This window comes from Microcebus murinus, chromosome X (genome assembly GCF_040939455.1).
Source record: "Microcebus murinus isolate Inina chromosome X, M.murinus_Inina_mat1.0, whole genome shotgun sequence".
Lineage (NCBI taxonomy): Eukaryota > Metazoa > Chordata > Mammalia > Primates > Cheirogaleidae > Microcebus > Microcebus murinus.
In genome coordinates, this window is record NC_134136.1 from 63,431,569 (window position 1) to 63,454,068 (window position 22,500).

General features: G+C 44.4%; 2 protein-coding genes across 13 annotated transcripts in view; one reads left to right on the top strand and one right to left on the bottom strand.

Annotated features, from left to right (window-relative positions):
- The window catches only part of FHL1 (four and a half LIM domains 1), a 62,868-nt gene extending 52,830 nt beyond the window's left edge, over nt 1-10,038 (top strand). For 4 of the 8 annotated variants that reach the window (XM_012752328.2, XM_075999265.1, XM_012752324.3 and 1 more), the window contains 5 exons: nt 5,077-5,258; nt 5,685-5,859; nt 6,456-6,625; nt 7,111-7,297; nt 8,502-10,038. In XM_012752328.2, the coding sequence (XP_012607782.1) occupies nt 5,103-5,258; nt 5,685-5,859; nt 6,456-6,625; nt 7,111-7,297; nt 8,502-8,656 (843 nt within the window). In that variant the 5' untranslated portion in view covers nt 5,077-5,102 and the 3' untranslated portion in view covers nt 8,657-10,038. Of the gene's footprint in view, nt 1-3,580; nt 3,622-5,076; nt 5,259-5,684; nt 5,860-6,455; nt 6,626-7,110; nt 7,298-7,869; nt 8,070-8,501 lie in introns of those variants that run through there. The other 4 variants (XM_075999266.1, XM_020285096.2, XM_012752318.3 and 1 more) reach the window with 3 other exon arrangements.
- Nucleotides 10,039-15,278: 5,240 nt separating this feature from the next.
- The window catches only part of MAP7D3 (MAP7 domain containing 3), a 39,104-nt gene continuing 31,882 nt past the window's right edge, over nt 15,279-22,500 (bottom strand). For 4 of the 5 annotated variants that reach the window (XM_075999263.1, XM_075999260.1, XM_075999261.1 and 1 more), the window contains 5 exons: nt 21,469-21,522; nt 20,117-20,219; nt 18,814-18,997; nt 17,421-17,689; nt 15,279-16,632 (listed from right to left, as the gene is read on the bottom strand). In XM_075999263.1, the coding sequence (XP_075855378.1) occupies nt 16,625-16,632; nt 17,421-17,689; nt 18,814-18,997; nt 20,117-20,219; nt 21,469-21,522 (618 nt within the window). In that variant the 3' untranslated portion in view covers nt 15,279-16,624. The remainder of the gene's footprint in view (nt 16,633-17,420; nt 17,690-18,813; nt 18,998-20,116; nt 20,220-21,468; nt 21,523-22,500) is intronic. The other variant, XM_075999262.1, reaches the window with a different exon arrangement.

Genomic DNA, 22,500 nt, shown 5'->3' on the forward strand with positions numbered 1-22,500 from the left:
AGATCAGAAATAACCTGAAATTTTTTCCATTTGGGTTGCTGTTCATTGTTTACACTGTATATTATACCACACAGGGAAAGCACATAGTTAGAAAAATGCTGCCTAGTCATAATATTCACTTTCTTTTTTTTTTTTTTTTTTTTTTTATTTAGGCTTAGCTCTGCTGCTGTAAGGTCCCTAAACTTTCTCCTTAAATATTCTTATTTTGAGCACTTGAGTATGAAGAAAACAATGAACCACTACCAAGAAATATGTGAAAAAAAATACATATAAAAACATAAGCAAGACTTACTAAATACAAACTAAATCTTCTCTAATGAGAGGTTTATAGTAAAAAAAAAAACAAATATTGCAATGTATATTACTTGTATGTGTACATGATTTAAATGAAAGCCAAAACTTTTGTTTGTTTGTTTCAATTGTCACTTTATTGCAAGATGGTAGAATTATTTACAAATTTAAAAGCCAAAACTTTTTATTGAGATACTCAGGTTTATTTAGGCCCCTCTTAGCATGTTGGATGTAGTTCAGGAATTTTCTGAAAGAAGCTTGTTTATTAATTAAGGAATGATACATCTTTTGAAGCAGGCATAGAAAGAAAGTCAGGTTACCAGTTTAATAAATATTTAAAATCTGTTCACCCAGCCACATTTCTAACTGCATTCTAAGTAAGTTTCTAAAATTTCTTTTATTAAATATATTTTATAATAACGGTTTCTGTCTTAGAAGATCAGGGGACAGCTCATATGACCCTAAGGTGTAGGTTAGACTTTGGCATCTTAGGGTCTTGTGAGATGGTTTTTAAAATCAGGAAACAGCATTTTGTATTGCATTAAGGTGCATAGGTCCAAGAAAGCAGAGGAGAATAGTTCCATGAACAAGGGAGAAGTCCTTACAGAAAGGAAATCAGTATTGCCCTGAAATGGGCTTCGTATGGCCAAAATAGAGGCTCAGATCATTGAATCCAAATCCATTTTTAGTGACCATCCACATAGTAAAATTTTAGAAGCTTAATGGTGTCTGTCACCCAACAGATATATACTGAGTGACGACTCTGTAGAAGCCCTGGATTAGGTACCCAGAGCGCCTAGTGTATTTAGCAGACTTTTCTATGATAGAGAAATCTTACTACTATGTACAAGTGAGAACTACACTAAGATGAGATGTTAAAATTAGTCAAAGGGCTATTCTAGGGCAAACATGTCCTCAACAAAGACATGTGGTGAGGGAAGAAGCGTTGTAATTATATGTAGCAAGCGTTTCATTTGATGATGGATGACATGCCATTTCCCAGATAACAGCAGTAGGTTAGGGCAAACATATCTGGAAGTTTGGGAAGGTTAAAAGACTTCACATTTCATGTACTTAGAAATAGCTAAGGGGGATTAAAAAAAAACACAAAAAACTATTCCCTAAAAGAGAGCCCAAAGGAAGAGGTGAAATGCATTTTTTTCTTACTCTCTTATCATTTCTAACTAAGGAAAAGAAAGGAAAGACTTCTTTCCTTCATTTCCTCATATGAAGGCAAAGTTTAACTGTAGATCAAATGCATGTGGACTGCAACTCAATAGTATTTTTGCATATCCGTCTCAGCATTGTCATGTATATAAGCTGGTTTCTTAGAATTGTTAACCTCTTTGAAGATCAGTGATAGCAAAATGTTTTGTCATGCAAAGTTAGGGTATGGTTGGTATCTTGCCAGTAAGAATGTGTTACTCCAGCTTCATCCTAAGCACGCTGTGTGAGGGTTTGAAAGAGTTTTATACCAAATAATCATACAGTTAGAAAAACATGAAGTGAGCTAATTCAGGTTGCCCAAAGTTCCACTTAATTAGTTGTATTCAAAAAAAGTATTAAAGTTCATGAATGTGACACAGACATTGTTAACATACTTTATTTCTAGCCCGTTTACTTAGGCAATAAAGCCAACATTCCTAGAAGTGCCTATTTTATCTTGACTAATAAGTGTTTCCACACACATAAAAAGGGTCAATTGTCGAAATCAATTCTAAAAGAATATGCCCTTTGAAATCTATTTCTCCACTGCATTCAGACTCTGGGTTTAAGTATATAGTTGTAGGGAATATAAGGTGACCCTGGATTTTTCATACTACAGGATGGAAAAATAATATCGCCTAAAACTGGGGCTCAAAAATACCCAGAGATGACTCTTTTCATTGGTACTTGGGGTTGATTCATTTAATTTTCTTTTTGCTTGGTTTAAGACCCTGTACTGTAGGAATGATGCAGTAGTGAGCAGCTTCACTGAATGACATTTTCAACACACTTTGGTACTTCCATGTTCATTGGTGAGCCATGGATTATTTTATCATCTGGATGCCTAGAAACTCTGAGTGAGTTGTGTTCTAGAACTATGAAAGTAACCAATGAGCAACTTGGCATTGGTAACCTAAGAGTTCAGAAAGTATGTGGCTTTAAAGTGGGAAAGGCTTGGCACGTAAGATCTCTCAGGTACTGTGAACTGTAATGCAGTTTTCCTTCTCTTTAAAACCTCTAAATACCTCTGACTGCAATTTGTTGTGTTTTCTAGTGTTGTTTCTTTTGTGTGACACTAATACCTATTATTTTTACCATAAAGCTGGTACTCAAATATCAAGAGGTGGGACTCCTCTTAGGTGGGACTCTGTATAGTACTTTAATATAGAAATATTTGGTATCCATTTCTGCTTTGAAAGATATTAAAAGTGAGTGACACTGAAATAAATAGGTTCAAAGTTTTATACTAAATAGAGGGATTTCAAATATGGTCAAGAAGGTAGTCTCTGAAGGACTAAACCAGCCATGGTTACTAGGCACGAAGTAAGCCAATGCTGTCTAATCTTACAAATTCTCTTTTCCTACCAAATGGCATTTAGGATCCACCGATAACTTACTTTCCTGGCATTTACTGTTCCTGGAGATTTATTTGGATTTTTAACTCAGCTCTTCACAAGAAAGCAAATGTTTGTTGAGGGTAGCAATCTCAATATAGCAAAGCTAAGATAGGGATTTTATGTGACACAGGAAAGACCAGCAAGAATGGATTAAGGAGAGTGATTTTCCACATGTCACTGGGACAGTACTTTGGTCTGTAGACAGGGAGGCTAAAGGCAGTTTAAAAGCTGCTTTACATAAATAGTGAATAGTTCAAGGAGGTAGGTCTTGAGTTCATTGTTTGTAACCCAGTTACATAAGAGAACATCCCAGCTTGCTTTTTAGGGAAAAGCGCAAGTTAAGAGCCATTCCCTGGTCTTGGTAGGTCTCTTAACTGTGACATAACTGTCCCAAGCAACTGTCTTGCCAACTGTCTGGAGATGAGGGGGCTCTGTGTGTGTGTCATGAGGAGGCAGAAGGCGCTGTGGCCTGTTCAGTGGCCTCATGTCCCTTGTTTGGAGGCTGGCTTCAGGCATTAATAGGGGTTCTGAGTGAGAGTTCAACAGCCTTTGCCCAGGCGGGTGCTGAGACGCAGGGTGTGGTTTCCTTAGCTCACTCTCTGCTGTTTGGTTGCCCATGGCAACAGGATCCAAACAACTTGTACATGTGTTTGTATATATAAAAAAAAAACTGGGAATGGAACCCAAAGTGGGAGTTTGGGGCTGTTCAGTGAGTGGAAGAGCAGCGGTGAGTACCGGGCAACTGCTCCTTTCTTTTCCCTTATTCTTTCTCTCTAAATTACACCCTGGATGTTTGCTAGCACAAGAACCATGTTTGTGGATAGTTTGAAAAACTAGCCTCAGTTCTTGTGTTTCCTGCACAGATGAAATAATTGCTGTTTATTTACCCGTGTAAATTTCTTTTTCAAGGGGAGAGGAACAAATTAGCATATGTTTAAAGAAGTTGAGAGCTAATAGAACCTCACTTTTTGGTGGCAGGATTCCGTAGGAAATGACTTGGCAGAGGGGGCTGCAGAGTGCCTTAGCAATGCTTGGATTGCAGGCGTGTTGTCTAGGGCACAACCCGGGAGGGATTTGGGGAGGGAATAGGATCGTTCCTAAGAAGGGAATGGAATGGATTCTTGGAATAATCAGCTTAGCACTTTTTAAAGGTCATTTTTTTTTACAGATTATACTTGAAAATTGCCATTTTAAAACAGCAAATGTCCCAAATGGTAACTCTTCTGTGAATACATTGATCCTCACTTGCTTGACCCAAGAGGGATTTTATTTTGGTCACAAAACCACACATCCTTGTGACAAATAATTCACAGTTGTGAAACTTGCCTGTACCAACAGAGAATACCATTTTTAGAAATCTTTTGTTGCTATATTGCTCAGGCCTCAAAAGTCGGTGAACTATCTTGGACAAAACTCTTTAGGGTCTATTCAGGGATTAAAAACTTTTCTGCCAGATTTTAAGTAAATGTAAACATTTTAAACAAAGGAATGAGGCTTGCTTTTGTGCCTAGTGTGGTGTAGAGTGGGCTGTTTTTGTTCAGATGAATAGAATTTTATAGATAGGAGGAATGTGGAGCCTCCAGAGAACACTGTCCCCTCTAAAAAGTGATGGAGGAAGAGCCAAAAGCTGACAGGAAGGCGTCTGCCTTGCAAGGAGGTGGGCGCCCGCCCCCTTCTCTAGGCTGCCAGTGCTGCCAGAGGTCCTTCCCCTGAGGAGCTGCTGCTGCAGATAGGCGCCTACCTTCCCACCACCCCTTTGAGCCTCTGCCCCTCGCTCTTCCTTTGTGTAAAATTCTTCTTTCCTGCCTGTTCCATCACACCGTACTTCCTGGAATCCCTATCTGGCAACTCCAGCCAACACAAACCTGGATCCAGTTGTCCCCCTCACTGTCCTTTGCAAATCAGCAAGGTGGTATGTCTGAGCAGGGCTTTCTGCCATCTCTGCAGGGAGTCACTGGTCATTGGCCTTCTGGCCCCACGGGGCACTTTCTTCATAGCCAAGTGTCTGTTGTCTTGGTGCCTGGTAGCCAGCTGGGCTGAAGGGGAAGCTGGGTCCTGGTCCCCAGACGTCTGAGGATTTTCTGGGCCACATGCAGCATTGCACAGGTGCCTCTGGGAGCCACCACGGCAGGGCACTCGGGCATTTCCAGGGCTCATTTGTTCTGCCTACTTGCCCCCACAGGTCCCACCAGCTACAAGGTGGGCACTATGGCTGAGAAGTTCAATTGCCACTATTGCCGGGAAGCCTTGCAAGGGAAGAAGTACGTGGAGAAGGATGGCCACCACTGCTGCCTGAAGTGCTTTGACAAGTTCTGCGCCAACACCTGCGTGGAATGCCGCAAGCCCATCGGTGCGGACGCCAAGGTAACAGCGTCTCCACGTGCCCATGGGCAGGCTGGGCTTCGGAGTGTAGTTTTGCCCACAACCATTACAGCAACAGCCTGCCTTTGTGATTTGCCCCATCCCCACAGCCACCTTGAAGAAGCCTCCTGCAGCCCCCAGGCCAATAGTGTCCCTAGCAGTTTAATGTGGGCCTGGACTAGATGGGTGCTGAGGCCTTGCCAGCTCTTTTGGTTGTGCTCTAAATATTTCGGGAATTGTGAGGATTTTTATCTTCTCCTCGGTATCCCTCTTGTTACTCATAAGAACAGTCACCTTGGGCACCCCCAGGTGTAAGGGATGACTGTGTCGTTTCACTAGTCAGCCCCAGAGAGTCAGCCTGATGGGCGGACTACTGCCACTGTCCCCCGGTGCCCCTCACAACCGCCTACCCCCTTGTTTGGTTTCCAGGAAGTGCACTATAAGAACCGCTTCTGGCACGACACCTGCTTCCGCTGCTCCAAGTGCCTTCACCCCTTGGCCAATGAGACTTTTGTGGCCAAGGACAGCAAGATCCTGTGCAACAACTGCACCACTCGGGAGGATTCCCCCAAGTGCAAGGGGTGCTTCAAGGCCATTGTGGCAGGTACTGCCTCCCCCTACCCCGGGCTGCCAGGGAGGAGGCCCTGAGGGAGACGCGGGCTTGCTTGTCACGGTGGGGCTAACGTTGCTGTGAGCTGCTTTGAGATTTTAGCATATATATGTACACATATACATACACGGATATATGCGTACACATATATGCTCGCACACACGCACACACTCGGAGACAAAAGAACACTGGCGACAACAGCCTGTGGCAAGAGAATGAAGTGAACAGTATGTAGCGCTTTCTCATTTGGGCGTAGTAAGTGATCGAAGCATGCTTCTTCCTCAGGGTGGGATTCTTCCTCTGGGCCAGGCAGTCCCCAAGTTAATCTCTGAGTGCATGTAGGGTGTAGAGGTGGGGGAGTGGGGAATCAGGCATTGAAGCCCCAAATAGTAATGCTGGGGTCCCCGCCCCTGAAGGAATCCCGGGTTGGCACAACTTCAAGGAGGACGTGGGTAGGTTAGTTGGAGGCATGAGGCCAGTAACTGCAGGGCCTGCATCCCTTCACCTCCAGAGGGCCTGGGAGGGGAGCCCAGTGGATGCAGCCCCCTGCAGAGCCTGTCAGTGGGGCTATCCGATTGCTTTCCCTGCAGGAGATCAAAATGTGGAGTACAAGGGGTCCGTCTGGCACAAAGACTGCTTCACCTGCAGCAACTGCAAGCAAGTCATTGGAACTGGAAGCTTCTTCCCGAAAGGGGAGAACTTCTACTGCGTGACTTGCCATGAGACCAAGTTTGCCAAGCATTGTGTGAAGTGCAACAAGGTACGTTTTCCAGGGAGTTCTGTGTTGACCATTGTTTCTAGAAGTGTTTGACAGTTTGCAGAGCACTTGCACACACACTATCCCATTCCATCCTCACGACAGCCCTGTGACGTAGGAATTATTACTCTCGTTTTACAGATGAGGAAACTGGGATTACAAAGCAGTGCCGCAGCCGAGTCAGGCTGTTGGTGTGCCCGCTTGCTCCGGTGGCGCGGGTGGCTCGCACTGTGAGCCGGGCAGCCAGGCTCTAGAGGCCTGCTCTGCCACTTAGTTCCTGTGTAACCTCGCAGAAGGGCTCGCCTTCTCTGAGCCTTGGTGTCTTCATCTGTAAAGTGGGGATAATAATAGCCCCTGCCTCCCATGGCTGTTGTGGAGATTAAATGAGATATTGTATACCAAAGCGCCCAGCACGGTGCCTGGCACGTAGTAGGCATTCAACAAAATGGTTGTTGAATCTGAATCCGGTGCTACACTCCCTGGTCTAGGCCATCACATCTGGAGGAATCACTTACCAGGATCAGCCCTGGCATGCCGATTGCTTTGTGTGTGTTACCTGCTCTAAGAAGCTGGCTGGGCAGCGTTTCACCGCTGTGGAGGACCAGTATTACTGCGTGGATTGCTACAAGAACTTTGTGGCCAAGAAGTGTGCTGGATGCAAGAACCCCATCACTGGTAGGCTAAAGAGTCCTTGCTAAGTCTGCCAGGCTAGGTTTTACGCATGGTAACCATCTCTCATTTTCCTATGTCGTCGGTTTCATCCACAAAGGCTCCCAAAGAACGCCCTTCTCTCCCTGCCGTTGTGGTCCCAAAGGCCCCCCCAAGTGCTTGGATTTGTCCCCCAGGCCAGGCTAGCCTTTGCAATACAGAACACTTCCTGACTACTGCTGACTAACTTAACAGTGCCGAGTTCACAAGCCTGAGACCCACAGCCACACTGTCACTTCGCAAGGGATTCTGCGGGGGAGGGGGTGGAAGGAGGGTGGAAAAAGGGGTGGGGGGGGAGGGGGGCTGGAGAGCGATAACCTGGGATCATAACACCCCATAGCTAAAAGTTAGTTCAGAGGTGCCTTTTGGCAGGTTTTTTTTTTCCTTTTTTTTTTTTTGCGATCAACAAAGCTAATCACGTCATTCCTCATCTCGCGGCCGCGGTCCACGTGCCCTGGGCCCTTTCCCCTGCCTCCAATTTTCCCATCTCCCCGGGGAGCCTTGAAATGTACATTTGAGAAGACTTTTGCCATCCTCAGGGAAAAGGACTGTGTCAAGAGTGAGCCACCCAGTCTCTAAAGCTAGGAAGCCCCCAGTGTGCCACGGGAAACGCTTGCCTCTCACCCTGTTTCCCAGCGCCAACCTCCGGGGCAGGCATCCGGGTGGAGAGAGGACTTGTCCCTCGTGGGTGGTGGTTCTTTATAGAAAAAATCGAAGCTTAGCAGCTCCTCGAGGCCCGGTAAGTGCACACCCCACGAACAGCCCAAGTTTGCCTCCTGGTGGCCACTTTGATGCCATGGTCCTGACCTAAATCAAAGAAACTGGTTATGCTGGGAGGTCGGTGCGCGTCACAGGGCAGTAGCGCGGTGGCATGGGAATGTGGGGTCTTTAAATCAGGGAAGCCCTTGGCTGAGCTCCGGCATCTTCTCAGGTTCTGGAGAACTGTAGCAGGGTCGCGGCGGCGTGGGGGACAGTGGCAGCGTGGGGGACCGTGCACGATGGAGCAGAGGCGGGGGCTGGGAGCCAGGCAGACACTGGCTCTGTGTGCTTGTCGATCTGTGAACGGGGAGATCTGTAAACAGGGCAAGTCGTCATTTTATCTCTCTGAATCACGATTTCCTCACCTGTATTCATTCAGCTGTCTCTCTTGTTTTCTTTTGTTTTTTCCCAGGGTTTGGTAAAGGCTCCAGTGTGGTGGCCTATGAAGGACAATCCTGGCACGACTACTGCTTCCACTGCAAAAAATGCTCCGTGAATCTAGCCAACAAGCGATTTGTTTTCCATGAGGAGCAAGTGTATTGCCCTGACTGTGCCAAAAAGCTGTAAACTGACAGGGGCTCCTGTCCTGTAAAATGGCATTTCAGTCTTGTTCTCTGTGTCCTTATTCTCTGCCCTATACCATCTATAGGGGAAAAGTGGTCTTTTACCTCTTTAAAGTTGCTCCTTCTGTCTTTTCTCCCATTTTACAGTATTACTTAAATAAGGGCACACAGTTGATCATACTAGGATTTAGCAAAAAGCAACCCTGCAGCAAAGTTAATTTCTCTCCAGCTGCAGTTAAAAAACGAAAACTTAGATAGATTGACTCTTCTGCATGTTTCTTATAGAGCAGAAAAGTGCTAACCATTTAGCCACTTAGTGATGTAACCAAGAAGCATAAGAGATAAAGCCCCCACTGAGATGCCTTTCATGGCTCAGCTGGGACCCACTGTGTAGTCACACGACACGCAAGAGTTGCAGCGGCTGCTCCAACTCACTGTTCACCCTCTTCTGTGAGCAGAAAAGAACTTACAGACATGCATGGTTTAACTCTTTAACTCTTTAACATCAAAACTCTTACCTTCCTTCTGTTCTTTTGTGCTTTCAAATGACTAACAGGAATTTCCAGAAAATTAACATTTGAACTTAGCTGTCATTCTAAACTGACCTTTCCTATGTACTAACTTTTGATTTCCATGTGTGGCATGTTTTCTGAGCGTTCCAACTTTAAAGCATGGAACATGCAGGTGATGTGGAAAGTGTAGGCAGGTCTGAGAAAACGAGCCTGTTTCAGAGGAACATCGTCACAGCGGATACTTTCGGAAGCTTAACAAAACTAATCCTGCTGTCCTTTTTATTGTTTTTAATTAATATTTTTTGTTTTCATTAATAGCAAAATATTTTATGGGTTCGGAAACTTGCATGAAAATCTTCTAGCCCCCCTCAGATGTTCCTGCAGTGTTGAAATTCATCCTATAGAAGTAACCATAAAACTCTAGAGGTGTAGCTGAGCAGGCGCCAGGGCTGTCATCAGCATGGATCTGACATTTCAAAACAGTGACTAGTTGAGTCCCTTGTAACATAGTAGTTGCCTGCTCTTTGTTCACGTGTTAATGAGGACTGTAAGTCCCTTTTCTTGTGATTCCTAGGACTTTCCTCAAGAGCTTAGCTGGATCTCTGGGGGAGTGGGGAGGCCACCGTCCTCACAGGCAGAACTGGATTCCACCTACTGCTTACCTGAAATGCAGGATCACCTACTTACTGTATTCTACATTATTATATTACATAGTATAATGAGACAATATCAAAAGTAAACATGTAATGACAGTACATATTAACATTCTTGTAGGTGTGGTTATAGAAGCTGATGCCTCATTTCTACATTTTGTCATTAGCTATTATCTAACGTTTCCGTGTATCCTTACAGAAATAAAGCAGCAAATAAATAATTCGCCTCCTGTCTGTTAATTCTGCCTGGTGGAATCACTATAAGGTAATAGTACCAACCCAGAAAACTGAGTGACTTTTTTCCTTTAAGAATCTGCAACATCCAGATTTGAAGCAAAAAATGAAGAAAAAAAAAGAGAAATGAAAATATTTTAAATTAAACATAAAATAATAATAAAAGAATATACTCAGTCTAGTGCAATTGCATGGAGCATAGGAATTACAAACAAACCAAACCTATAACACTTTTTGGTCCAGTTAAAGAAAAGAAAAACAAAACAAAACAGAAACTACTCTGGCCCGAAATAGCATTTCCTAGGTTTTTACATTGCTGGAAAGGGATGAATTGATTTTCTTTGGCCAGGATGGTGGGGATTAGGGAGAGAATCTCAGATAAAGCGTGTCACTGAGAAGCCATCTTGGCCCGTCTGGTTGGGTGCCTCCTCATTGCCCCCTTCCCTGGTGCCCTCTGGAGCCCAGGGTCCAGGTGAAAACTCCATCTCCTCACCTGCAGCTGCCTCCATCCTCTGGCCTCAGTGAGACCCTCGCCCTCCTAGAGGATGTGGCTTATTGGGGATGCTGCTTTTTGGGGCCCCTGTACTTCAATTCAGTTAGCGGTGAGGGGTGGGGACGGTGTGGGCAGAGGTGGAAGTTGGTCTGGCACGTCTAGATCAGCACAACACACTGGGGCATTTGGTTCACCTGGGTTGCTCATGTTCTCAGATCATCTAACGTGCTCATGCCCATGTGGTCCTTTCAAGACAACACAGAAGGCCAATGCAGCGGGTGTGTGCTACACTCTCCTCCCGGTGGGAGGGTCCACAAGCCCTAAGGGCACCTCATCAAAGGGCACCTCATGTCAGCTACAGGCACAGTGGGGAGGGGCACAAGGAGCAAAGGGTAAAACCTTTTGGTGCTAATATTTGCCTTCTGAGAAGGGACTCGAAACCTGTCAGCAAGAAACCATGAACATTTTTTTTTTTTTTGAGCCAGTCTCACTCTGTTGCCCCAGCTAGAGTGCCGTGGCATCAGCCTAGCTCACAGCAACCCCATACTCCTGGGCTCATCCTTCTGCCTCAGCCTCTCGAGTAGCTGGAACTACAGGCTCGCACCACCACGCCTGGCTATTTTTTCGTCTACTTTTAGTAGAGACGGGGTCTCGCTCTTGCTCAGGCTGGTCTGGAACTCCTGACCTCAAGTGATCCTCCCACCTTGGCCTCCCAGAGTGCTAGGATTACAGGCACGAGCCACCACGTGCGGCCAAAATCATGAGCATTTTTAAGAAAATGGAACACCCTCTTGTTTGTGTCTCCCTAGAGATATTAGCTGTTAAAACCTTTAAACCTACCAGGTGTCTAGTCATTTGGGGCCCTGGGGCGGTTAGGGAATTTGAGAGCATCGGCCCCTGTGCGCCTGGGCTCCCGGAGCAGGCTGAGTTCCTGAGGCTGCAGCAAGAAAAGAAGCCCCGAGGGATGGGCCTGGGTTGGAAAGGCTCCCCCACCCCTTCACTGAGGACTTTGGCCAATGCCCCCACCTCTGTTTGCCCCATTTCAGCCAAGCCCTGGCCCTTCTCAGCAGCCAGACTCACCCTCCTCTACCCAACTCTCCTTCCCTTTCTGGAACTATCACTCTCACTAAGACAGTTCCTTGCCCTCCAGTCCACAGACTGCTTTAACTGCTTCTCTCAGTCCCTTCCTACCCTGACTTCCCTCCCTATCAGCCCTAGGGTCTAGCCTCTAGCACTTCAACTGCTCTTTCCCCTCCTCACTCAGCCCTTCTACCCTCTTGGCCTGCAAAACCTGAGCTGATGGCCTGAGCTCTGCTGGGGAAAAGCCACACTGCCTGAAGTTCCTGGTACCACTATTCTACCACTTGGTCCATATTCCCAACAGATGGCCTCCACCACCTGCTGCCCCAGGACACTGAGGCCTGTGGGAGTCTACCCACTCCCATAGCTGTTGCTTGCCACGCGATGCCTGCCCTTAACGGAGCAAGCCTCTACAGGCCTACACACGCTATAGCCTATCCTCACTGCCAGCACCAGCACTACCGTTCTCATTTTTCAGATAAGAAAACAGAAGTTGGCCAGGCGCGGCTCACGCCTGTAATCCTAGCACTCTGGGAGGCCGAAGTGGGTAGATTGCTATAGGTCAGGAGTTCGAAATCAGCCTGAGCAAGGTCAGGAGTTCAAAACCAGCCTGAGCAAGACCCCGTCTCTACTATAAATAGAAAGAAATTAATAGGCCAACTAATAAATATATAGAAAAAAATTAGCCGGGCATGGTGGCGCATGCCTGTAGTCCCAGCTACTAGGGAGGCTGAGGCAGGAGGATTGCTTGAGCCCAGGAGTTTGAGGTTGCTGTGAGCTAGGTTGATGCCACGGCACTCACTCTAGCCTGGGCAACAAAGTGAGACTTTGTCTCAAAAAAAAAAAAAGAAAAGAAAACAGAAGTTCAGAGAGGTTAAGGAGCTTGCCTAAGGTCACACAGCTAATTAGTGCCAAGCCACACTCTGGGCACACCTCCAGCATATCACTTGTGACAGTGCATTGTTACAGAAACAGATGAATCACAGTAAGGAAACTCATGCAGTGCTCAGTACTTAGAAGGCACTTGTGTTTGTTCAATACACAATTTTAAGAGTGACAACCTTAGGCTCAGGAGCAATGAAGGTAAATTTCTATACTTGCCAAGTTGTCAGCAGAGAAACATTTTCTCCCTCATAATGAAGTGGATCCGGATATCAAGAACGTATCTACTTGTGGTTCACAGGGTGGGTTCTTAGAGCCAGGCTGCCAGGGTTCAAATCCTGGCTGTTCCGCTGCTTTCTAGTCACGAGGCCTTGGGCCAGTTAACCACTCTGAGCTTATTTCTTCACCTATAAAATGAGACTTAAAATTCCTACCTTGCAGAATCCCATGTGAATACAAGTGCTTAGTGGAGTGCCTGGCACCCAGTAAACGCACTCAATAAATGTTAGCAAACATGTTATCCTCAGTACCAAAGACAGTGCTCTGGTGTCTGTGACCAATCCTGCAAGCCACAAGACACTAGGTGCACTCCCAAAGCAGTGTGAGATGTTGGCTTCAAGGTTAGACAGACTTGGGTTTGAGAATCAGGTCTGCCTCATTCTGGTTGTATGACCTGGAACAAATGCCAATCTCCACAAATCTCAGTGTCCTCATAGATATAAGTGAATACCCATACCTCGTAAGGTTGTTGTAAACATTTTAAATGATGACTATAAAGTACCCTTCATATCTCACATGTAAACATAACCATAGTTATTACAACACAGCTGGGGAAATGAAACAGGTGGCTAGGACCCATCTGCAAACACTGTAACTGGATTGGTGGGATGGGAGACCAAAGGCAAGGAGGCCCTTCTGGGGCATGTTTCAACCAACCAGGTTGGCAAGGCACCAGAGAGGTGAGGGGCACTGAAAGTGACACAGGGAATTGACCCCCGATAAGATAAAATATCACAGGCAGTCAGTCACCTCCAAGTTCTGGTTCCTCAGCCCTAGCTGCTGTTTATGCCTCCGGATCCTCTGGCTCTGGCTACAGTGAGTTAGTGGCACTCAAGAATGGTGGAATCTCGGAATGGAAAGGGCCACAGAGATTAACACAGGCGCCCTCATTTGACATACAAGGAACAGGGCTGGGGGAGGGGAAACAACGTGCACAAAGTCACACGTTGAGCTAGTAGCCCTCTCTGCTGGGATTCAGGTCTTCAGGGTCCTGTCGAGCATTCTTTACGGTATTCCATACTGCCTGTGTTTTTTTAGGGATTGGAGCTGCTAAAAGCTTCTTTCCAGTGTCCCTGATGACACAGGCATAAAAAATGTGCTGATCTGCAGACTCTGCTGGTAGAGGCCAGCAGATCTTTCCCCCAGTGCAGAGGACACAAAAGGCTAACCAGGGAAGGGAAATGTGAGGGGAGCAATGCAGGAGGGGAAGGCTAGGTCAGTGTCTACCACCCAGGAGTTGGTAAACCGCAACACCCTGGTCCCACACAGTTCCAACGGATGAATCAACAGGCTCTTGCGCCAGACTTGGTAATGAAGAGTTCCTAGCTTGGATAAGGTACACGGACGGACATAGTACCTTTGATAGGGATGGGATGTGTCTAGTTTGTGCTGATTCAAATGTATATAGAATGCTCTGTGGGGAATGGCTGCTACCATTCGCATAAACACCTGACCCTAAAGACTGAGGATAAATAAGGGCTTGGCCTTACAAAAATACAAACCTAGTGGAGTAAATCACATTTTAGGATTGAAAACTAAACACTCATGGGCAAGTGAGAACATTTGTTTTGCCACTCACAGTAACAGTGATGTCATTAGGAGATGAGAATAAGAGTCCAGGCCGGGCGCGGTGGCTCACGCCTATAATCCTAGCACTCTGGGAGGCCGAGGCAGGAGGATCACTTGAGCTCAGGAGTTCAAGACCAGCCTGAGCAAGAGGGAGACCCCATCTCTGCTAAAAATAGAAAGAAATTAATTGGCCAACTAACAATATATAGAGAAAATTAGCTGGGCACGGTGGCACATGCCTGTAGTCCCAGCTGAGACAGGAGGATTGCTTGAGCCCAGGAGTTGGAGGTTGCTGTGAGCTAGGCTGATGACACGGCACTCTAGCCAGGGCAACAGAGTGAGACTCTGTCTCAAAAAAAAAAAAAAAAAAAAAAAGAGTCCAATAACTGCCCAACCATGCACATCCCAATTTTAAAAGGCAAGTTGATTTTCCTCATTCAAGGCAAGCACCAAATGTGGGGTTTAAAAGGTCTGGGGGAGGGGGAAGGAGAGTGACTGCCTTGAATGGTGCAGGGTTTCTTTCCAGGGTGAGGAAGATGTTCTGGAACTAGCCAGTGGGAATAGTTGCACAACCTTGTGAATGTACACTTTAAAATAGTCAAAATGGTGGCTTTGAGGTCATGTGAATTTTACCACAATAAAAAGAAAGATACAGCCTTGACTACAGGTCAGAGCCACCAGAGGGAAGAGTGACAAGCATTGAAATATTTGCAGGAAGGAGACCAAAGATCAAAAACTCACATCCTTCTGTCTTAAGAGGTGGATCTCTGCCAAATCACCAACTAGATGAAAAGGAAAATCAGAGGATTTAATTACTATTTCTTGAACTTGCTGGGTGCCTGTGTTCACAGCTTGGCTAACAATTGGTGTCACCTTTATACAAGCACCAGTGCATTTTTTTAATATTATAATAAAAAAAAAACCTTGTTTCATCTTCAAAGTTTATTTGATATAACACACATTTATGTGGAGCTGTAACACAGTGTTTCAACATGTGGCATTTGTGCAGAAAAACATCAGAAACTCATTTGTTAGATGATTGTCTCCACCCTCTATATAAAAGAGCTAGTGTATAAAAATAGTTTTTAAACCTAAGGCAGCCTGTTCTATCTAATCTGTAACAAAGGTACAGAACTTGGAGTAGCAAAGAACTAGGAAATCAGAAAGAATTACCATCTCCTTTTACTAATCCAAGACTAGTGGCCAAAAGGAACACTGGCCTATTTCAAACTATTTGCAATGTAACACTGAAAACTCATTAGCATTCAGACAATTAATCTGGATTTGAGTTTTATGGAATCATGTATCCTGTGTGCACACGTGCGTGTGTGTGTATCCATGTGCACAACTGTGTGCCCATCACAGGGACTGAAGAATAACACTGCTCCTGTACTCACTGGCTGCCAGTGGCTAGAGAAAGGCAAGTGAATTTTGGTTACATGTCTCAAGCCCAACACTCTGAAGAACAGGACTGGAGAGCACCAGCAGAAAGACTTTAAACATTTAGAGGAATTAAACATATTCCAAGAGACAATATAATCACTGTTTTATGAACACAATAAAAATAACACATTTTTGTAGATAACCCCCCAAAAGAAATACTGAAAAAAGCGTAAAAGATGCTGACTGCTCTAAGATTCCCAGCATTTGAGGGTATCGGTGCCTTTGCACTTGCTGGCACAGATGACGGCAGAGTTAAAAATATACATATGTAATGGTAAAATACAATTTACTATATTGTACAACCTTCATTATTGTATATTAGAAGAAAATCTGACAAAACTCTTGTGGGCAATCTTGAGTCCCTTATGTTCTCTACGAGATCAAATGTGAAATTTTAGTCATTCAAACTGTCATTGGTAAACAGAAAAAAACATTATTTTAAGATTTCAAATATATACTGAAAAAGAATTAGTCCTTCAGTAAGATTCTTTAAGAAACTTGACAGTTATCATTTTAGGAAAGCATCCCTCACTCCAGCACACACGTCGGTAGGAAAACACAAGACCGTGAGACAATGGTGATTTTTTAAGGAAAACAAAAATGAATGTTTACTCAGAACTCTTGTGTGGACATAAGAGAATAAGATATATGAACATCTTCTGAGATATATGTCAAGGTGACCTTTTGATGTTTTCCTTTTTTTTTTTTGTTTGATGGTCATTTCCTCTGCCAGGTTAAAGTTGGAAGCAGGAAAATTTTGGAGGATAGACCTGGGGGTTGAGCTATCCTTAGCGGAAGGTGTATTAATCTCCCAGGCTGCAGAAAGGTTACTCATCTGAACAAAAGGAAAAAGAAAAGAAAGAGTAGTAAACAAGATGCTGGTCTCATGGCAATGTGACCCAGGACCCAGGACCCAGGACCCTGGGTGTTCCCCTGGAGTTGATACACCGGTGTTCTTATAAATGTCCCCCACTTCCCCAACTCCCAAATGGGCCCAAGCTCTCTTAATTTCAAAAAGAGCTTCTCAAGGAAAGAAAAACAAAGGCCTTTTGGTTTCGCAAACACTGAGACTAATTCCAAAGGCCTCCCTAACCCTCTGCCCTAAAAGACCATCTGCATGTTTGTCAAGCAGCTAGTGGATCGACAGCTCAGAGAAATCTGAGTTTTAAAAAATATATTTTTTTTACAGGTGGCAGGAAATGCAGGAGATAAAACTTAGAATCATCTACTCTCTCAAAACTAACTTAATGGAAGACTCTTCCACATGATTCCTGCAGACTGGGGGTCCTCAAACTTTTTAAACAGGGGGCCAGTTCACTGTCCCTCAGACCATTGGAGAGCGTGGCACACATTCCACACATGCGCACTGTGGGCCCGGGATGAGTCGGCTGCTAAGCAGGACAGGCAGCGGCAGCAAAAACACCCGGCAGGCCGGATAAATGTCCTCGGCAGGCTGCATGTGGCCCTCGGGCCATAGTTTGTGGAGGCCTGCTGTAGACCCACGACTGTCTTCTTCTCTTACAAAGACACACAGTGCAAAGACTGCCTTGGGACCACCATAAGCAGGGGAAAGTTCAAGGCCAACTGCCTTTCAAGCAAAGAGGAGATGAGATGAGGCCTTACCCGAATCGGGAGAAACAGGTTTGCTTCTTCTCTTGTCACCTAAAGGTGTCTGGGAACTTCGGCAAAATGTCATGGAATCCTTCAGATTGTGTTTCTGGCTGTCAGGAGGGATATGTGATACAGATGTTTCTGGGTGACTTCTGATGTCCATCATCTTGTCACAGATCCACTCCTGCTTTGAATTCAAACTCAGGGAAGATCTGGTGGTGGTGTTGGATCCATTTACTTTTCCAGTTTTTGCTGTGCGTCTGGTTCTTTTGGTAGATGGTCTGGAAAGAAATATTTTGGTTAGAATCCTGATTATTCCTTAAACCAAGGCTCAGTGTTGAAGGAAGCCCTGTCATTTTCTTTTTTTTTTGAGACAGCGTCTCTCCCTATTGGCTGGGCTAGAGTGCAGTGGTGTTGTCATAACTCACTGGAACCTCAAACTCCTGGGCTCAAGTGATCCTCCTACCTCAGCCTCTTGAGTAACTGGGACTACATATGTGTGCCACCAAACCTCGCTAACGAAGGTATATCCCTTAATTCGCTTCTAAGAAATGCTTTGGAAGTAAATACACTTTCAGAATCACAGAACAGGTAGGCTGAAAGAAACCCAAGAGATCATAGAACACACTGGTTTTCAAATTATATTCTAGAAAGGCCTAGAGTACCACTGAAGCACCAGGGGCTAGGGGTAGCTAAGTACACAGGGCTCCAAGAACTCTGTCCCTCCCTCAAGTTGGTCAAGGACACAGCCAGTAAGCTGTAGTTAGAGAACTGGTGCAGGCTTTCTACGGCCAGTGCTCTTTCCACACTATCACTGTGCCTCTCAGCAGACTACTAATTCCATGGACCTTGTTTCCAGACTCCTGTTTCCAGGTTAATGTCTTTTCAGGCAGTTGCCCAAATAGTGTTCTTTCCCAAGAATCTCTTTCTGCTCTCCTGACCTAACTTCTGAACCCGTTTCCCCATATGTAAAGTGAGGATATTACTAGCAAACTCAGAGTTGCAATGAGAATTAAAATAGGCAGTATAAAATGCCTGCTATACAGCAGCCATCTAATAAACGTTCCCTTCCCTGATTTTATGACACAACATTAACTAGTGTGAACAAAAGTAGTTTGGAGTCAGATGTGTCTGGGTTTGAATTGGGGTTCTGCCCTTTAGTAGTGTGATGATGGGCAAATACAGTGCCCCGAAGCCTCTTTGCACCTCAGTTTCCTTGTCTGCAAAATGGGGATGATGATCCTTCCCTAGCAAAGCTGTCGTGGGGTTGAGTTTGTTTCTGTTAAGTGTTTGACATAGTGTTTGGTACAAATTAAGAGCTTAATCAATAATATCATTTATCATTCTAAGAATACTAATCATAATTCCACCATGTTTATTTAGATAATTTCACCGAGTGACTCACCTTGAAGCTTTTATCTGTGTCAAAGGGTCTTTCGTGCTTTTTTGTTTGAAGGTTTTCAAATCGCCATTAAAAAACATTTTTGGCTCTTTACGAACCTGGCCAGTATTGGCTTCTAGAAACACCAGTTTGTGTGACATTTTCTTGGCTTTGAGTTTGGTAGGTGAATCTCTGCCATTTTGCATGGCTAGGAAAAAAAGAAAGAACTAAATTAAAACTGGAGTTTTAATGACAAAGTCAAGAAATAGTGGAGGCTGTGATCCTGACAAGATGGCAGGGGCCGGGAGGGTGGTGATACCCGCCAAAAGGAAGAGTCAGGCAGCAGTACTCTAGGGAGGCAGACCCATCAGCTCCCGAGCTGCTTCACCTTCCTGAGTCAGGGCCCAGGCCACTGCCCAACACACTCACTCATCCTGCCCTTAAAGCACCAAGCCGCTACCCTGAAGGAACTTGTCCTCTTTCCCTTGCTAGGAAGGAATGATACGCCAGAAGCAGGGCTGCCACATCTTCTCATGCACCCCCCATCACCCACTTAGCCAATTCCACCTCTGAATTGGTCTCACCTCCAATGCTACCCCCTATCTTCAGCTTTCCTCAGTGCCCACAGGCAGACCAAGGGGCTTCTATTTTGCTATGTTCTTGTTGTATTTTGATCAAATTGAGTTAAAAGAATCCAATTATCTTATGTCAATATCATCATTTGCTCATGTCTGTCTTCTCACTGGCTATGGCTATGGCTCCTTGGCTGCATCCCCAGCACCTAGTAGAGGACCTGACTTACCTGTTGAACGTCTGGTTGCACGATAAATATGGAAAGATAGTGTTTTCTGCAATGCCAATTACTGCTACTATAAAGTGGTTCCTACTCATAAGGGAGTCAATGACACAATTTTAATTTTTCTTACTAAGGTAGAAAGTTGAATTCCACCTGTCATCAATCACAGATGTCTTCTGAGTTCATGAACTATGAGATGCCAGCAATCTTCACATTCAACTGAGAAAGAGCTGCCACCTATAGTCTATTAGCATGGCCTTTAAAATAGTAGCAGCAACAGTTGGTATTTATTGTGTGTTTACCACATGTTAGGCACCATGCTTAGCATTACCCAGATTTATCTCATTGAAATCTCATGTCCACCCCAGAATGACGTTAGCTTCCCCTTTTTTAGATGGGAAAACTGAGCACAGAGAAGTTAAGTGACCTGCCCAAAGCCACATAGCTCAGAACTAGAAAAGCTCCTGTATATGAACCTAGGGAGTTAAGCTCCTAAAGGCTGACTAACAAAAACATTAGGAGCAAGCAAACCTGATGGAAACATTTCATCAAGAGAGTCCTCATCACTTTCAGACTCATCCTCATCGTCAGCTTCATCCTCCTCGTATGTGTCATTGCCAAATGTTTGTGCAGCCTATGATTTAAAAAGAAAATATGATTATATCTAATATTCAACCACCCTGGCTTAAAATTTCAAAGAAGTCATATTTCAATGCTAGATTGATGACTAACTTTCATCATTTCAATTAAAAGGTGAAAAATCTAACCTCTTTAACTGGCTCCAAGAATCAACAGGGGATAGGGGCAGGTGGCCTTAGTTGCATCTTTCAGCTGAGGAAAGACCCTCAAGAATGAAAGATTTCCCTGAGCAGGAGCCAAGGGACTAGAACATTGGGTTGGCATTTATTTTCTGCCTGCTGGGAATCCTCACTAAGGCAGGGCGGGGCTGATCAGTGAATACCTAAAAAGTTTTCAGCTGCTGCTTGAGGTAAAACTTCCCAGGTCCATGAGCTGAATGAACTTTGAGATGGTGACTCCCAGCACTTGTTAGAAATGACATTTCTAAATTCTCATGCTACTTCATGATATGAGTGACTATGACTGGGCAATTATAAAAAGACAAAAAGTCTTATAGCATAGAATGTACAAAGCACGTGAGTCTAGGGGGTACACACATAATTATGACACAGAACCCAAAAGCACTCACCATAAAGGAAAAAACATGATTAAATTTGAGCTCATTAAAATAAACTTCTAGTTCATCAAAAGACATTAAGAGAGTGTGAGGCAAACTACAGCATGCCAGGAGAAACCTGCAATACATATATGGAAGGACTCCTAACCACAGTAGGTAACAACTACAAATCAGTAAAAGACAGGAGACAAAATAGGAAAATGGGCAAACGACTTGAAAAGGTACTTCATCAAAGTGAATCTCCAAAAGGCCAGTAAGCACAGGAAAAGGTGCCCGACTTCATTAGTCATCAGAAAATACTGATAAATTCAACATTGAAACAAGGAGCTTCTATCCAGCAGAAGACAACATTAAGAAAAGACAAGCCATAAACTGGGAGAAGGAATCTGCAACACATAATCAAAAAAGCAGAAGTGTCTAGAACATTTAAAGAATTACAAATAAGTAAGAAAAAGACAAATCAACCCAAAGTTCTGTGATTAGCAAAAGACCTAAAGAAGCACTTCACAAAGAGAAAACATGAATGCTAAGTAAAGATAAAAAAACATGCTCAACTTTTTTAATAATTAGGAAAATACAAATGTGATACTTTATCTCATTACTATCAGAGCGGCAAAAATGAAAAAGTTGGCAAGAATGTGAAGCAGCAGGAATTCTTATACACTGCTTGTAGGAGTACGGAGACTACCTTTGAGGCATTCACATCTGTCTTTCTCGTCCGCTTCATAATTTCCTCAATTCTCTATTTAAAGGAAAATAAAAATTCAAACATGAAAACAGATTAAAAACCAAACAGTGGTCCTGAAGGAGTTGATTATCTCCAAGTCACAGAGGTGGACAATGGCAGGACTACTCCAAAACCATAGCCTTAACCAACAAAAGGCCTGGGGTGACAGATGGGTTCCCTCTTCTGAACCTGGTTTCAGCTATAAAATGCCTTGAATGGTGACAGTTGTACTTGTTATCATAACACAAACATCCAAATGATAACATCTCACTAATTTTGCATACATGAAAATTCATTACTTACACTAAGCACATAATACTGCAAACCAATTAGCATTTATAATATGATTTTAGTCTTAATAGACCATTCATGAAGCCTATGTTAACGAAAATACTATACCTCAAAGATGCCACACTGTTAGAGATTTTTTACTAAAGAGAGAAGACAGACAGTAGAGGAGGAATGTGTTTTAGGGAGGGATAAGAATGACCTCTTCTGTGTATATTTCTTTCCCTGGAGGTGAGGAGAGCTGCAGCTCCCTGGCTGCCTCGGGGTGTCCAATCTACTAACAGAGGCCTTAAGGCTCCCAGATGAGCCAGTGTATCCCCACCTTACAAACAGCCTGTGCCCTGGCCTCTCGGAGAGGCCTGCACTCTGCTCCTTCCCATGCAGTTGTGGCAATTTCAATCCCAGCTTTGAAGAAACTCTAACTTCCACCAAACCCCACCATGATAGGAGTGATTCTGTTCAAATAAGCTTTGTTTCGGAGGTTTGATATACTGTGGCATTACTGTAATGACCACCAAGGATCCATGAGGGAGAGGTATGTATGGTCACTAAGAGGAAAGCCTTCTATATAGCAGAGGTCAGATCCTTAGATAAGGAAGAAGTACCTACTGTGGGAAAACAAGCAGGGGCTAGCATGTACCTGATTTGTGATTTCCAAAAATGTGTGCTGATATCATATACCCAACATTGTTTTATAAAAAGAAT